This window comes from Arvicanthis niloticus, chromosome 16, assembly GCF_011762505.2.
Source record: "Arvicanthis niloticus isolate mArvNil1 chromosome 16, mArvNil1.pat.X, whole genome shotgun sequence".
NCBI lineage: Eukaryota > Metazoa > Chordata > Mammalia > Rodentia > Muridae > Arvicanthis > Arvicanthis niloticus.
The window spans coordinates 24850353-24867819 of NC_047673.1; the positions used below are offsets into that span (position 1 = coordinate 24850353).

The 17467-nt window shown below is 35.8% G+C and overlaps 1 protein-coding gene across 2 annotated transcripts in view; it reads left to right on the forward strand.

Annotated features, from left to right (window-relative positions):
* Tex15 (testis expressed 15, meiosis and synapsis associated) overlaps window positions 1–15989 on the forward strand; it is a 62016-nt gene extending 46027 nt beyond the window's left edge. For both annotated transcript variants that reach the window (XM_076914013.1, XM_034520499.2), the window contains exons 8-11: window positions 1583–8601; window positions 9918–9967; window positions 11850–13069; window positions 15902–15989. In XM_076914013.1, the coding sequence (XP_076770128.1) occupies window positions 1583–8601; window positions 9918–9967; window positions 11850–13069; window positions 15902–15939 (8327 nt within the window). In that variant the 3' untranslated portion in view covers window positions 15940–15989. The remainder of the gene's footprint in view (window positions 1–1582; window positions 8602–9917; window positions 9968–11849; window positions 13070–15901) is intronic.
* The last annotated feature ends 1478 nt before the right edge of the window (window positions 15990–17467 follow it).

Sequence of the window (17467 nt, forward strand, 5' to 3'; positions counted from 1 at the left end):
ATATAACTTGCTGATGACTTTTAAATTAATTTAGCTTGTAATTAAGACAATTTCCAAAAAATTTCAGAAATGGCTGTCAATATCATAGTCCCATTTTGAACTACATAGTTATTTAAAAAAAAAAAAAAACTTTCTCATGACTGATTATAAAATTAAAATATCAATTTAACTCTTAAAGATATTGAAAGTGCTCTGTGTCTTAGTGTACCAGACATTCAGTCAACATTTAATTTTCATGTAAAAATAAGCCTATTCTTAATTGTATACAAATTTGCTTTTATATAAATTTAATATATATTTGTGTCAAAGAACTTTTTTAGAGTAATTTTGTCTGGATTCAAGTAAAACTTTCTCTGGCAAAAAGATCACAATTACTTCTTAAGCTTTTGGCTAAGATAAAGTAGAATGTCTGTTATTACCAGTTTAATATCTGACACATCTTCTATATGAGGATGGTTGGCAATTGGATAGGAAGAGCAATGAGGAAGTGAAATGTTTGGGGAAAATAATTAAAATTCATTATTTATGAAACTTTCAAACAAATGGAAAAACACAAATGGTCAAAAATGTATAAATCTTTCTCTGTACTTTTTTTGTTTATATAGGAACTTGTTCATTTCATTTTTCTTATATAATATATTTACATACAGTTGTTTGTAATACTAGAGTCTTGTTTTTTGAGACAGGGTTTCTCTGTAGCCCTGGCTGTTTGGAGCTCACTCTGTAGATCAAGCTGACTTCAAACAAACTGGTCTCACAGATATCCACCTGCCTCTGTCACCCAAGTTCTAGGATTACCACTGCCTGGCTCTATAGAATCTTTTTACTCCATTAAGAGCAGAAGTGAATAATTTTTAAGTCAACTGATATGGGCCTTTTTCTCAAGTGTTTTGTTTTGATAATCCATGTTGTTGTGTAACCTTAGTTGGTCTGATACTTGCTATATAACCCAAGCTAGCCATTCTACTTCCTCAGTCTGTCAAGTGATGAGATTACAAACATGAGCCACCATACCCAATTTTACTTTCAAAACTGTCCTAAAATACTTCTGATCCCAAACGTGTGGCTAAAGGATGTTCAGTCTTTATTTCTTCCAAGGGTGCTTACTATGCTATGGCTACAGAGACAGGTTTTATAGGATTCTTTCTCCCTACTTTGATTTTTTTTACTTTGATTTTTTATATATATTTTATTTACATGGATGTGCATGTGTTGTCATGCCATGACACATACTTCCAAGTCAGAGAACAACTTTCAAGAGGTGGTTTTTTTCATTAACTGTGTACTGGGGCTCAGACTCACCAAACTCAGTTCATCAAGCTTGGCACCAAGCATTTTTACCTATTGAACCATCTCACCAGCCTCTCCAACTTTCTATTGTAATATTTCTATTTTTTATTTATCAGAATTCGCTTACCAAATAGGCTATTTTTTAAGTTAAGTCGCTAGAATAGTTTACACTGCAATATTTTGTTACTTAGTCTCTTAGCCTCTCCTCTTTTGTGCTAAGAAGAGATGATCACCATTGGATTATTAAATGAACTGTCAGCTACATGACATACTTTTTTATTTGTTTCCACAGAGAGAGAATGTTCTTTGAACAACTGTACAATTGCGAAAAGGATTGGAAAAGGAAAAGATGCTACAGTCATCTTTGAGCACTTCAGGAAACCTGTTGATCCGTTTGTTCAAGAAAATTGTCCATGTAAAGCACTAAATTCAGAGATGGGTCCTTCCAGCTCAGATACTTCTAATTCTCATGGAAATGCACAAAATGGAAACAATTCTGTGCTTGAAGCATACAACAGACAGACAGAAAATTCATCAAAACTTAGAGATGCTGCTCAAGTGTACACACACAGTTCAGGTTTTTCTTTCATACCCACTGATAACACAGCAAGTGGTAATGGTGACCTGCTCAGTGTGACATATCTTAGAAGTGTTTTAAGTAATATTTCTGCTGCTTTTTCCTCTCACAATACTGGCTCAAGTACAGTTATTACTTCAAAACTCATTAAGGACCCAAGACTGATGAAGAGAGAACAGAGTTTGAGAAACGAAAATAATACTGCAGGTTTGACTGATGTTTTGCCATTTGATAAGAGTTTGGGTCATGGTGATTCACAAATAAAGCTGACATGTATGCCAACTAGTTCCGTCTCTTCATCCAAAGTCCCTGCTGATCATACCATTACTAGTTGCTTGGATGCCTCTTGCTTCAAATTCTCTTCAGAAAGTTCACACTGTCAGACTCACAGTATTGGCTCAAAGGGCTATGATTGTATAGCAGCCAGTAAAATTGCCATTACAGAACAATTTAAAGAGCAACACAGTTCTTTCTTCCCCAGTTCTTTATCAAATGCATTTTCAGATGTTGGGAAACAAAAATACAGTGAAGAACAGGTCCAGAGAGCTCAAATGAGAAGCAACATCCCACTTTTAACAGTTCCAAGCAATGAGCCACAGAACTCGTATGAATCAGAAAATACTTGTACCAAAGTACAGGATCATTTCTCTCAAGAGTCAAGGTCTTCTGATATAAACACTGTATATAAGGTTGGTCACCAGATGTCTACAGTCTTCCCAGTCCAGAAGAAAGGAAACCTATGTGAATACATGCAAAATACTGGAATGATGAGAACCTTCATCAGCCCAGAAGACAGCACTAAAGATGAAGTAAACCAAACTTGGTGCAGAGAAACTGTTTTTACTAATGAAACTATTAGTAGCCCAAATGATAATTCCAGTCCATCATACCAGGGACACAAAGAAGGTGTAAATCTTAATTCTTTAAGTGGAAATTGTGCAAAAATAGCAGTTACTCATAAGTTACAAATGCCCAAATTTCCCGTGTCTTCCACAGGGGATAAAAATGAACTGGATCATGCAGCATCAGATCTGACTCCAAATATAGAGTGTCTTTCACAGAAGTACCCTCAGCAATCTTTGGAGCATGAAGACAATATTAATACAGATTTTGCCATGACTCAAGGGCTAATAGAATTAAAAACAGTACAAAATAATCAGAACTTTGGTAACATTTTGTCTGATGCTTTTCAGGAAGCAAAAAATGTTCCCCTGGCCAGTGAAAAGCTCATCGATAGAGTTATTTCATCATCTGCCATTGACATACCTCTTGACAGTTCAGTTTGCAAGGTAATTGGAGAATATACATGTGTCCAGAGCAAAAATGAAAATGAGGCAGTGTCACCACCTAACCATCACAAAGAAGATGTTCCTCATGTTAAAGATAGTGTGCTGGATCACAGCCTGTCTTATGATGCAGAATTGGGCTGTGACCCAAACTTGAAAATTAATTTGCAAGAACAGAGAGATGATGAAAATCCAAATGAGGCTAAAGAGAAAGATAGTGTTTCTTTGTCTCCAGAACACAATACAGATACCATAAATGGAAGTGAGAAGCAAGATTGTCATGCCAATGACCTTTTCACCAATATAGTTGAAATGAGGGAAATTAAGAGTAACGCCAAAGTAGAAATTCTGAATTCTGAAGAACGTTTCACATTTAATTCATTTTGGGGAAAGAAAGGTAAACCAGCAGAAGCATCATCATCAGAGAAAGAAGTTGTAGAACAAAAGCATACACCAAATGATGGAATAGCCCTAGAGCACTTGTTGCCCACATTTCCAGAAACTGAAGGTTCTTCAGTGTGTATAGCCTCAAATGCTACAAAACAAGTAGTTGGCACTACTGTCCTTACAGTAAGCACACGTCTTGAGGATCATCAAAAAGACCAGTTAAAAGAAACTTGTTCCTCTGAGAGTTCAGATTTGGGTTTAGTAAAACCTAGCATTTCTGAATGTGAAATTGATACTGATAAAGATAAATTACAAGACTTTCATCAGTTGGTAAATGGGAATTCAGCTCTTAAAACTTCTGGATTGGAAAGTGAAATTGAGGTAGATCTTGAAGAACGTGATAACGCTTCAGTATTTCAACAAAATATGCGTAGCCATAGAAATGATCTTTGTGAAGAATTTGAGTTATATCAGTCTCTAAAGTCTCGGATTGATTGGGAAGGACTATTTGGAAGCAGTTATGAGGAAATGGAAACCTCAAGTTTTGCAAGAAGGGAGGGTACTGGTCAGCATCAGTCTACAGAATGTAATTGTGTTTCTTTCTGTTCACAAGACAAAAGAGATCTCCACAACCCAATTTTTCTTCCAGATCTACAAGTTACAATTACAAACTTACTTAGTCTAAGAGTCAGTCCTACTGATGAATCTTTAGAGTTGAAAGATAATTTTTACAAACACGTAACTGAATCTACAGAACCAAAGACAAATAAGGAAGGGAATGCATCTGGATTTGGCATTTGCTCCCAACCTTCTGGAGAAAATTCAAGCTTTTCATGTGAAAATAAGTTTGGTAATTCAGTGCAAGAATCAGGAGATGCAAGCAAGTCCGGAAGTTTTCATTCTCCCAACTCAAGTCATAATACACATGTGGATCAAGGATCTGGAAAACCAAGCAGTGACTCTTTGTCTACTGAACCATCTAATGTCACAGTAATGAATGAGAAGAGTAAAGGTCCCACAAAATCAAAAGCTGACTTTAATGATACTAGAAATAAAAAGGACATGCAATCAAGAAGTAGCAAAAGAAACCTGCATGCATCTTCCAGGGGTCAGAACATAGCCCATAAAGACTTAAGGGAGCATGAAACTCACAAAAAGAGGAGGAAGCCAACAAGCCATGACTCATCTGACCATTTTTCTTCCTTATCCCAAGGACGAATTAAAACATTTTCACAGTCAGAGAGGCACATTAGGAATGTACTGAATATTCTAAATAATGAAGCATCTTTATGTAAAAGCAAACATCTGTCCAGAAAATTGAACAAAGCTGTTCTTCACTTAAAAAAAGCCCATAGAAGAGTTCATACATCTCTGCAGCTTATATCTAAAGTGGGACAAAAGAGGAAAGGCCCATTACCGAAAGCATATGCAGTAATACGCAATAATTTCTGGGAAAGTTGTGATCTTCAAGGTGATTATTTGATATCTGAAAGAAGATATTCTAAGCATTTTTTGTCCAAAAGAAAATATGATAAACAAGGAGATAAAAAATTTTTAAGATTTGACATTGAGGAGTCATTGACTCCGGTATCAAAGCACAGATCATCATATAGGACAAACAGAGAGAGAATTGCAGAGTGCGTTTCTAGTGAAATCATGTCTGGGCATGTTTCCAGTAGTCTTAGCACTTTCCATGTGAGAGAATTTTGTGATGAACAACTTCCAGAATCACAGTTACCTCTAGCTTATACATCCCAGAGTATAAGTCAGTCAGAATACACTAATAGTGTCGTGGGAAATGCAAGCTCTTTTGAGCTTGAGCATTTTTCTGAAACACGTGGGAATATGCTTGACACAAAAGAAACACTAACTGAAAAAGAGTATCAGACAGATACACAGTTATGTAATAGTGACTCTGCAAAACTTGAAAACCATTCAACATATAGTATTAGGGATATAGCAAAGGAATATAATTCTGAGTATAAAACAGTTGTATGTGAAAGCAATTCAGTGTCTTTAAGTTTCATAAAAGAAAACACAAATCCTAGTCCAGATAAAAGTTATGATACAACTTGTAATGCTAACACTGACAGATACATTTCAGTTTTAGACTCAACCAAAAAGCACATTTTAAGTGTTGATATTTATGAACAAGATAACTGTGTATCTGATGGTGCTAAAAATGGAGAAGCAATTTTTCCCATAGAAAAATGTACAGTTCCTATGGAGACCATATCAAGCATTCCTACTGAAAATATAGCAAGCAGAAGTCACACTATTCCTCTGGTCTCATCAATTCTAGTGACAGCTGGAAAGGAAGAAGCTTCTGTAGGGGAAAATGGACTCTTTGATATAAATGAGAATGAAATGACTATTACTAAGCATTCTAAACTAGATCTAACATCAGTAACTGAAGAAAGTAAAATTTGTAAGAAAAATAGGAAACTATCTTGCAATGATAGTTCTATGCTCTTAAAAGAGAATATGATAGGTCCTTTTAAAAGATATATGGCTAAATACATTGAGGAAGAAAAAATTAGGAAAATTGAACAAGCAGTTTACAAAAAAATTATTACAGAAGGATCAGCTATTAGTTTTAAGTACAAAAGTCAAAATAAGATCCTAAAAGAAGAATCATTTCATGCTAACAAGAAAATAATTACAAACAACTTGACTGACTCTCATCCAAGCATTAAAAATTCTACTGTAGACACAATTGCTTTGAAAGGCATTCCTAATCAGCTTAAAGAAAGAATGGAAGCAGGGCAAATTAAAGTTAGTAACAACTCTCACTCTGACTGTCTCTCCGAACCAGCCATTACAGAAACTAATCATAAGCCTGTTTCACATGGGAACCCTAAAGTTACTGCTCTTCAGAAAGAATTAAAAGAACATTGCTCAGCTAATTACACATCTCATGTAACAGAACTGTCTCAAATTTTACAGAGAGCAGATGAAGCAGCATCTCTACAGATTTTAGAAGAAGAGACTAAGCTTTGTCAAAGTATTCTCCCTTTGTTTGTTGAAGCTTTTGAAAGACAGCAAGAATGTTCAGTTGACCAAATCCTGATTTCAAGAAAGCTATTAGTAGAACAAAACTTGTGGAATAATTGTAGACTTAAATTGAAACCATGTGCTGTGGATACTTGGGTAGAACTTCAAATGGCAATGGAAACTGTTCAGTTCATTGAAAACAAAAAAAGATTCTTAGAAGGTAAACCAACATTCCGAAGCTTGCTTTGGTATGATGAGAGCTTGTACAGTGAACTGCTTCACAGGCCACGTGGATATCAACTGCAATCCAATTTCTATCCTGGTTTTCAAGGACGACTAAAATACAATGCATTCTGTGAGTTACAGAATTATCATAATCAGTTAGTTGAATTCTTAACAAAAACAAAAAGAGAAAATAATTCATATTACGCATTCTTAAAATACAAACGGCAAATTAATGAATGTGAAGCCATAATGAAGCACTATTCTGATTGCTTTGACTTTTGTCTTTCTGTTCCATTTGCCTGTGGAGTTAACTTTGGAGATAGTTTAGGAGACCTGGAAACCTTAAGAAAAAGCACTCTGAAACTGATCAGCATACATGGGGGCTCTCCTAAAGTCCATTCCTATCCAGGAAAGAAAGATCATTTGTGGATTATTATAGAAATAGTCTCCTCAAAGGTTAGTTTTATCAAGAGCAATGAAGAAACAAATATCAAAATCTGTCTTTATGGTCTGGAGCATATATATTTTGATGCTGCAAAGAGTCTTGTATGGAAAGAAAAAAGCTGCTCTTTACCTAAAAGGCATTCAGAAAAGAATAGAGAAATGGAGGAAATAAATGAGTGTGCTTTTTCTAAGTTGAAGAAGATCTATGATGTCATGTCTAAAGGTTTAAACAATGAACCCACTAGTATTGGGCTTGAAGAAGATGCTGTGATTGCTTCCAAACAATCAGCTCTAGGTAGCCTACCAAACTGTAGGCTGAACAAAGCATGGCTTTCATATCCAGATATTTCTTGTGTTGGTGAGATACTAGATCAAGCTAAATCTGCAGACCTTGAGAAGTTACAGGACCTCACTCTCAGGTGTACAGATCACTTAGAAATTTTAAAAAAGTACTTTCAGATGCTGCAAGAAGATCACATAGATAATATTTTTATCATGGAAGAAAACGTTTTGGATATGCTAAACAACCGCAACCCTAGAGCTGTCATTTTAAAGCCTGAAGCTATTGAGATTTATATTGAAATTGTCATGATCTCAGAAACAGTTCACTACCTTAAAAATTTAGTAGCAAAGAAACTAAACAACCAGAGGTTTCGAGGTATGCTCTGGTTCGATAGGTCTCTTCTTCCTGAGCTAATTGGCTGCCAAGAAGAAGTGGTTTCCATTTCCGTTGGTAACAACCAAACACATTGCCTTTGGAAACTGATAGAAACTGCTATTTCTGTCCTTAAGAAAGAGCTGGCTGTTATCTATGAATATGGTGAAGCTTCTAACTGTTCCTATGCCCTGCATTTATTCTACAGAGAACTTAAGGAACTTACAGGAGTTAAAAGGCTTCTGAATAGCTCTAAGTATTCAGTTTCCACGTATGTTGACTTGGTGCCACATACCACAACTGTAAACTTTGGAAACACTGTGGCAGAATTAGAACATAACTACAACCAGTTTTTTCTATTACTCAAAAATGTAATGTCTGTCCCTCAGAAAGATTTTGGAAAAATGGTTCATATTATAAAAGTTATGAAGACAATTGAACATATGAAGGTGCTAAGTGCTAAAGATACTAAATTGTCCACTCATCTTCTCTTTCTGCAAATGCTGCGCAACAGAAGGAATGCTTTGCAGCAAAACAGACAAGAAGAGATGGAGACAACCATTACAGAACCTGAGGAGAACAGCAGTCAACCTGGGGTTTCTGAGCAGACACCTGCAGTTGCAGAGTGCACGATAAAAAACATTTCAGGTTCCTCTAAAAAGCGACCTGTGACTGCAGACACATGTGAAGTCTCTCAGGGAGAAGGAAATACAGACACTGTTTCCAGTTGGAAAAAGCAAAAGGTACAAATGTTTTAAAGTCAGTCTTGCAAATATTCATGAAAAAAGCTTTCTCTGACCAGAAAAGTAGCTTACAGACATAAAAAAGTTGATGTTTTCAATTCTACCTGGTAACTATTAGTATTGGGTTAAATGACTCATTATTTACAGACTTGTGTGATTAAGGTACCTTATAAGTAGTACATAATTTTCAGTTTTTTAATTTAGAAAATATTGAAAGAATAAATTTTAATAGCTAATAAGGGGGCAAGGCAAGTTCATTATTGTGGATGTGAGTTATACCAGTGACCGACCAGTTTTATTCTTAGGTGGTTTCTTTGGCCAGTGTACTGAACATTTAAAACTGGCTAAATCCTGTTGGAATAATAGGGCAAATAAATAAACTCCTTATTTATTTTTATAGTATTAAGATTTAAACCCATATTCTGCATATGCTATGCAAGTGGTCTATCCCTTGAACTGTGCTTCCAGCTAATTTAAGTTGGTGCCAAGAAAAATGAGACAAAACTTCAAGGAGGTTGTTTCAGACCTAAGGGTGTAGCACAGACCTTAGCAGGCTCTAGGTCCAGAGTTGGGGAGGTGTCCAGGTCTTAAGTATAGGCCTTAAATATAGGCCTATATAAGGAATTTAAACTTTATCTTTTTTGTATACTAAAATATAATGTCATGTGAAATATGTTGGTTATAGGGATTTTATTTATTTTTATTTTGGTGATTTAAATGGTAATGGAATTCTGAGTAAAGTCAGAAGTGGTAAATCAGCCCAGACTAGAAAATGGTGCTGTGTTTTAGTGGAAGAATGGAAAATGCAGGCTAGTTGACAGTGCTAATCTAAAATACTTATGAGTACAAGTGTTTCAGATTTTGGCAATTTCCAGATTTAGTTATATTTGCATATATATAGTCAGATATCTTGGGAATGAGACCAAAGTCTAGACATGAAATTCATTTGTTTCATTCACAATGCCCAAAGGTAATTTTCTAATAATTTTAATTTCTTCCTGGAACAAAAATGGTTCCTAAAAACATTTCCACAGCTCTGTGTCATAGCTCAGAGCACTGCAATTTGAAGGCTTTGAGTTTGGGGCTTGGAGATATGCTTAGAGAATTTAAAGTTACAGAGAAGAATGTTACAAATTTATGTTTTTAAAGCAATTGCTGTAAACCTGTGAAATGCTGTAAGTCTAGCAGTGTCACTTATTTTTGAATGGGTAAATAGATTGATGTTATAATTTAGCTTGTTGTCACTAATATAAAACTTCAGTTTTTATTTTTCTATTTTATTATATTTTAATTTATTATATTTTTCTCTTATTTAGGTTACCATGAAAGATGTTGAAAACAGACAGACAATATCTAAATATCCAAGGTAGGAGTTGCCACCAATCCTCTTTGCATAAAAACTAAGTAAAAATGGGCAGCTAATAAGGAAAAGTAAAGGAGCTTATAGTTATGTATAAACTATTGAATCATACATGTAGCTTAGAGGACAAGCATAAGAGATGTGGAAGCTTGTTAAGTAAGGCCTAATGATCTTGAACTTCACTCTAAGTTTTGAAGGCAAATGCCATGTAAGATTATTATTAAGTTAGCCGGAGTTTATAAAGGGATGATTATTAAATCAAGAAAGAAAGATTTATATTAACAGGCATTGCTTAACAAACTTGTATAGAAGTGCATAAAATAGGACAAGTAATTAATTTTTAAGTTGTAGATCAACTAAAGTTCAAAATTGGCTAAAGAGAAATTGTCTTCTTATATTGATGGCACATTAGTAGAAATGGTGTGTATATTTTACAGACAAAATACATTCTGTTTCATAAAAGGATATTTTAACAGTGGAAAGTAGGAAGAATATGGTCTCAAAGACTTTTTTTAAACTCAGTAAGTTAACTATAGAAAGTTCACTACATTGCTTACATTTTTATCATTTTGTGCTAAGTCATTCACCTCAGTAAAATTTTGGATTTCTTACTATTCATTTTTTTCCATTTTACAAAGGATAATAAGTAACAAAATATAAAAAGGAAAAACTAACAGCTTCATTTATTTCTTGATTTTCCTTTTTTAAAATAATACATTTCTAGAATTTTGTTCATAGCATATATGACTCTGAATTATTATAAAGTAGCATATAAAAAACCAAAATACTAGAGGGTAACATACACCAGCATAATTATCTTAGGGTTGATAACTTAAGTATTTGTTGCTTAAAGAGTTAAACTGCTACAAGATTGATGCAGAGGCCTGATTTGAAAGAACTGAAGATCCTCTGAAGGCACAGAGGTCATCTAGGCAGCTGAGAGTCTACACAGAAAGTCATCTCTGGAAATAAGATACAGACAAATTACCTGTTCTGGAAACTCAGTTTATATAGCATTAGGGGACAATGTAGGTTATCATTAAAATGCCTTTTAAGGTTATATTGGTTAAAACCTTTTGAGCTGGGCATGGTGGTGCACACCTTTAATCCCAGCACTTGGGAGGAAGAGGCAGGAGGAACTCTGTGTCAGCCTGGTCTGCAAAGAGAGTTCCAGGACAGCCATGGTTGTAAGAGAAACCCTGCCCTAGAAAACCAAAATACAATTAAAAACCATGGACTTTTTGATTTTTCTTAGAAGGGATAGAGAACCTAGGCTAAAGATGAATTCCTCTCAGGAGAAACACTACTGCCTTTTCTATCTCAGCACGTGTTGGCTCTTGATACTTCCATAATTGCCTAGTTGAGACTTTAAACTTAGTAAGAATGTCATGGATATTAAATTGCAAGAATTCTAAACAAAAGAACATTTGTTTTAACAAGAGAAGGAGATGCATTCGGTGGTTAGGGACTCAAAACTAGTAGTTACACTAAAAGAGATGGGGACGGGAAAGATAGCTACTCATGAGTAACGAGCTTTTCACTGGGCTGGAAGTATATGAACTAGAGACTTTACTGAACTTTTGATTAATGATAGTTTCCTAATTTTAGAGGCTTTTATTAGAAGGTTTTCAAATAACTCGGCCTTCTAACACAGTATTGGAAATGTTTTGAAACGTGGAGTATATAGTCTTCAGCAAGAACCGTATCTAAATTCAAACCCAGGGAGTAAAACTGAAAAATGTTTTACTTATATACTCCCAGCCCAGTAAAATGAGAAAATGTCAGTCTTATGAATTCTTATACTAAATAAAAATATCAAATGTTTATCTGTTACAATGTTGTGACTATATCTTTATAAAGTTGCTTGTGTTTATATTTCACTCAATAGCACTACAGAATCTCCTCCCAACAATGAAAACAAAATAGGATCAAATTCTTCTGACAGTCTGAAAAGCAACTGTGCATCTCCAGAAGTGGTCAAAAGACAGAGCTCAGTACCTGGCTCAGTGTCACCTGCTGAAAGTGTACAAGACACTTGTACACCAAAGTCAGAAGGCAAAATGGAGCCAACAGACAGCTCACCTGATGCTTTATCATCTCTCACTGAACAGCAGGAAAACTCAGATGACATAAAGAAAACAAATGATAAGGAAGACTGTCCCGTGGTAACTTGTAACCAAAAGGATATAGATGCCTTTTGCTCACCTGACCACACACCTGTACAGAAGTCCCATAATACCCCTATAGATCACACACAGATCTCACCTTCAATCCTAACAGCAGGAAATGATGACTCTCTTGTGCCTGATACATCTCTGCTTTCAGTGCCTGCTTCCCAGTCTGTGAAGGACAGTCATAGCAGTCTTGAAATGAGTGGCACAGACTTTCAACATGAAAATAACGAAATACTAGATTTGTCTATTAAAGATTGTACATGCACCAGTTCCCCAGAACCTGTGTGTATTCAGGACAAAATTCCTGTCCTGCAAGTAGATAAAACACAGCCTATAAAAAGTGAACCATCAGAAAAGTGTATGACAAACGCACCAAATCCCAACACTGCATCGTTTGGCTCATATAGGAACTCAGCCCTTAATGTGAATGGAACAGTACAGCACACTCGCTCTGAACAGATTCCAAAAGTCCTGACTCAGAGAGTTGGCACATCCAGGAATAAACCTCCACAGTCTGCATATTCTGCAGCATATAATTCTTCTGAGCATTCATTTGGAGCTTCATATCCATACTACTCTTGGTGTTTTTATCAGTACAGCAGCAGCAATGGCACTGCTGTGACTCAGACATACCAAGGGATGACAGCATATGCGATACAGCAACCTCCTCCTCCAATGTTGACTACAGTTGCAAGTACTGTCCAGAGCACGCATTTCAATCATTCATACTCTCAACATTTTAGTTACGTTGCTGGACAGCCCCAAGCAAATTCCTTTATCCCGGGAAATGGGTATTTTCCATCTTACAGTCCCGTTTCTTACAATTACCAACAACCAGTTTATTCACAGTTTGCTTCTCGTCAACCGGTCCCACAGGCTGCCTATCCTTATCCACCTAACCCAGGCCCACCTCCACAAGTTCCTTGGAACTACGGTGAGTTGCAAGTTTCAGTGATTGATTCATTTTTATTTTGAGCTTATAATTTATGTAAAGGAATTTGCAAATGATGAGACATATAGCTGGGGGTTTTTATTTTTTTTTTTTATTTTTTTGTAGACTTGTAGAATTGGTCCTATACTGAGCAAAGTGGAATTTTGTTTTAACTTGCAAATCTAATGTCAGAAAACAAAAGAAAATTGATGATGTTACTAATACAGTCTTCAATAACTATCTTTAGTGAGTAGCTAAATCAATTACAATGAAGTTCATGCAGTGATGAAACTATTAGGACTTGTCATACAAGTTTTTAATGACATGACAGTCTTTTAAAACTAACCTCACATGTTGAAAAAAAATAAAAGAGCAAAATAATTAAACGACTCCAACATTTCAGTCATCCACTCTTCAGTAGTAATCACAGGGTATGACTTTCTAGTCTTTTTCTATGTAATCTGGATTTCCTATTAGGAAGCTTCATTTTGATAAGTGAAAAAAAAAAGTAAAATGCAAAGATGGGAAAAGGAAAACCATCAGTTATTTAAATCAACATTTTCCTTCTCTCAGTTCTGATATTTTCATATAAGTGAATGCTGTTGTCTGAAAGTTAGTAACTAAAAACTTGGTGGTTTGCCTCTTGAACTTAAAATGCTTTTTGTTCTATAAAGCACCTAGTTGTATAATACCACGTTAAAGTCAGGCAGTGGTGGCATATGCCTTTAATCCCAGCACTAGGCAGGCCAGCCTGGTCTGAGTAAGTTCCAGGATAGTCAAAGCTACACGGACAACCCTGTCATCAAAAGAAACCAAAACAAAAATCACATTAATACAAGTTGGAAGGAAGGGTTTACTTTGGCTCACAGTTTATAGAGTGTAGTCCATTTTTTGTGAAAGGAAGATATAATAGCAGAAGCAGAGGCAAGCTGCTCACACTGTCCCCAGGCTGGAAGCAGAGAGAATGCTGCTGCCCCAGAATGCAAGTGTGGGTTACATGAATCTCAGCAAAGTTTTAAACTAATTACTCTACTGAAACTAGTTACACAAAAGCACCCAAATATTCTCGTATCAGAGACAGAATATCCTCCAAACTAAAACGTCAGTGTTAGTATCTTAGAGAAACAAAAATTTCTAAGTTAAGCATTTGTTTTCAACCACTTACTAATCCTAAAAATGAATAAGTATAAAAGCTTAGTTGAGGTGTTATTTGTCTCAGTTAGAATGGAAATATGTTTTGAGTAATTCTGTTCTTTTTCTTTTCCCCACTGGTAGAGAACCCAGCACCTTAAAAATCCTCGGCAAGTGTTCTTTCCCTGAGCTACATGCCAACCCAATTTAATTCTCTATCATTTAGAAATCTTAGCCAGGAGTCATGATTCATGCCTGTAGTCTGAGCACTTGGGAGTGGAGGCAGAAGAGTCCAAAATTCTGGGTCAGACTTGGCTATATAGTGAGATTGAAGCATACCTTGACCACATGAGACACTCTTGAGAAGAGAGGCAGTGGGGGATGAAAGAGACCTGATCGTATCAGCACCACTACATTAGAGTTAATTCTGACTGATTGTTTCTAAATTATGGAAATGTTAGAGCCCAAGTAGGTTATAGACAACCACACATACAAGGCCATATTAGAATCCTTATAGCTGGCAGCCAATAGCAGGCTTTCCACCAAAGACCTCTTGGCACCAAAACTCAGGAAGGAGTACAGCATTCATACAGTAAAACCCACAGTGACATCATTATCAGGTAGAAGTCAAGAGAACCTTCTAGCATTTGTTTTGGCAGAACGCATCAGTTGTTCATCTAGGCCCTGGCCTGTGTCTTGGAAAGTCCCAAATGTGTCGCCAAGGCGGATGTGACTCTTCAGGGGGATGGGGTTGGAGAGTGCCTGAGTAGAGTGAAATGAGGAGGACAGGAAGGCCTTAGCTACCTCAGACACCAGAGTAACAATGGAGTTCCCACCACTGCTGCCTCCACATTCAGGGCTCACTGAAGCCTATGCTGTTGTGCTGGACAGTGCCCCTGGAATAGCTTTGATACTGTTTACATTCTTCTCTCACAGATAATGCTGTATGAGGTGATAGACAATCTAGGTACCTTTCCCTTCCCTCCCTGCCCCGGCAGATGAGTTTGGACAGGACATGGTGGTTTGCCTGAGAAGAAGGCTAGAGAAAAGAAGAGGCCAGAAGTGCTGCTGTGCTTTTTTTTCCTCTTCTGGTTGATGTCATCCATCGGTGGTGCCATCAAGTCAACACCAAACATAGTAGATATGGCAGATTCATAATGTTAAACACATATCAAACCATTTGTGCTAGTTAAAAAAAAGTCACTTTCAGGATCAAGCCCAGCTGTGACTCAGAAATCTTATGTATTGCTTTCTTGGTCCAGTGAAAAGAAAAGAAAGAATTAAATACTAAAATAATCAGAAATCACACTTAAAAAGTAGGAGACAATTGCAGTAGTCAAGCTCATCTTTTAGGTTTCTATGAAGCGGTGCACAGAAGTCACCTATCACAGTGAGTGCATACTGAAAAGATTCAGACATCTCCTTAGCACCTTTATTGCTTACCATGCATATGTTTTACACCAAAAGTGAAACTGCAGGAAAATACTTAAAACTTGTGTGCCAAACGTAGTGTGTCCCTTATGTTTAATTCTCCGGAATACCCAAGATAGAGATGAGGAAAATATCACTCAGAGAATCTTAAGCAGCGTCCTCAGGATCCTTTCCAGATGAGTGACCTTTGGCTTTAACTTAATCTAAGACTCTTTCTACTATACTTCTTTTCAGTATTAATAAACCTCATATCTTTGTTTTGTTTTCTTCCAGCTCCATGGCAACAGAATCCATTTCCACAAAGGCATTAAAAATAAATCTCTTCATACTGAAATAAATGCAACTTAAGTTTTCTCAAGTATTTTTGCCTACATGTTTTTTTTACGCCTGCACATTTTCTTACTTTAGTATTCATAATAATTTTAAATGTATGTAAGTATTGTAGATGAGATAATTCTTATAAAATATAATTAGAGTATCACATAAGATAATAGGACATTCATTTTTAATATCAAAAATAAGCAAAATAACTTCCATTTAGTTATAAAGAGTCTATTTTCAATGTTCAGTATTATCAGCATTGAGCAGCAATGACAGAAATCTTTAAAACTAGTTTTTGTTTCTGTTTACAATGCACTATGATTTACCATTTTATTGGGCTTAAAAAGAATAAAAATTTTTGGGTCAGTTGTCAGACCAGTAATTTGATAATTTTTGATGCTCTATATAATTTATAATCAATGCCACATTATGGTGAGCTCTTTTATTTATATCATTTTTAATTCAAAAAGCTTATGAACAAAAAAATAGTTTGTATATTTTCACTGTTTCCTTAAGGTGAAATTAGAACTTTTTCCACAAGACACACTCTCCTCAAGATTATTTCTTGAATATTTAAATAGTGGTTCTAATTTTTTAATGCTTTGTCTGCTTTAACCCTTAATTGGAATAATTCTGTAGAAATGGGGTTTTAATGTTCTAGTTATCCTCTTCAATATTGTTGACATTTTGTTTAGTAATCATTATGACCAAACAAGACATGGAACCTAGTAGTCTTGAGCAGTATCTCTACACATACATTATCTTCACTGTAGTTCAGCAACCATCTCTTGTCCCCAGTAAGGAAAGTACTTCAACACTGAGTAGATCCTTGTCAGCTTTTAGTTTCCCCTGCTATACAAAATTCTAAACCAGTATAAGTAAGAGTTCCTGTGTTTCTTCAGACATTTTGTTAAACTTTGTATTGCACAAGCCTCCAAAGATCATCTATTTCTTCCTTGTTTGATAAAGAATAACTCAAGTTTCAATTCACAAAGACTTCTGAGACTCCCTGAGAAAAAGCCTCTGTAGGGGCATTAAGCCAATAGAATGGAAGTTGTGTCAACTACAAACTTCAAAGAACGCTGTCAGGACAGAACCATAACTGCAAGAGGTGGGAAATCTGAAAGGGTGACAGTAACTACAGTAAAGTAACATCTTTATAGCTATCTTATTTTAAAACAGTATTAGAGCCAGAACTCAAGACCATATGTGAAAGCCATACATTAGCTGTTAATCAAAAAATAACTTTTCCCAATCCATGCATATCTAGCTTTGATAAAATGGTTATGACGTTTGTTATTAGAAACACCTCTGTTAGATGAGTGTGGTGACAGTCCCAGCTGTTGAGAGTTGGAGGCATTTGGATCACAACGTTCCAGACCATCCATAACTCCAACCTGTAAAGGCTAGCTTGTGGTACATTAAATCCTGTCTCAGAAACTTGTTAGGTAAGCCAAAAGCAAGTATTCCAGTTAAATATTCCTTTAAACAGCTTATAGATTTTATTAATACTATCCT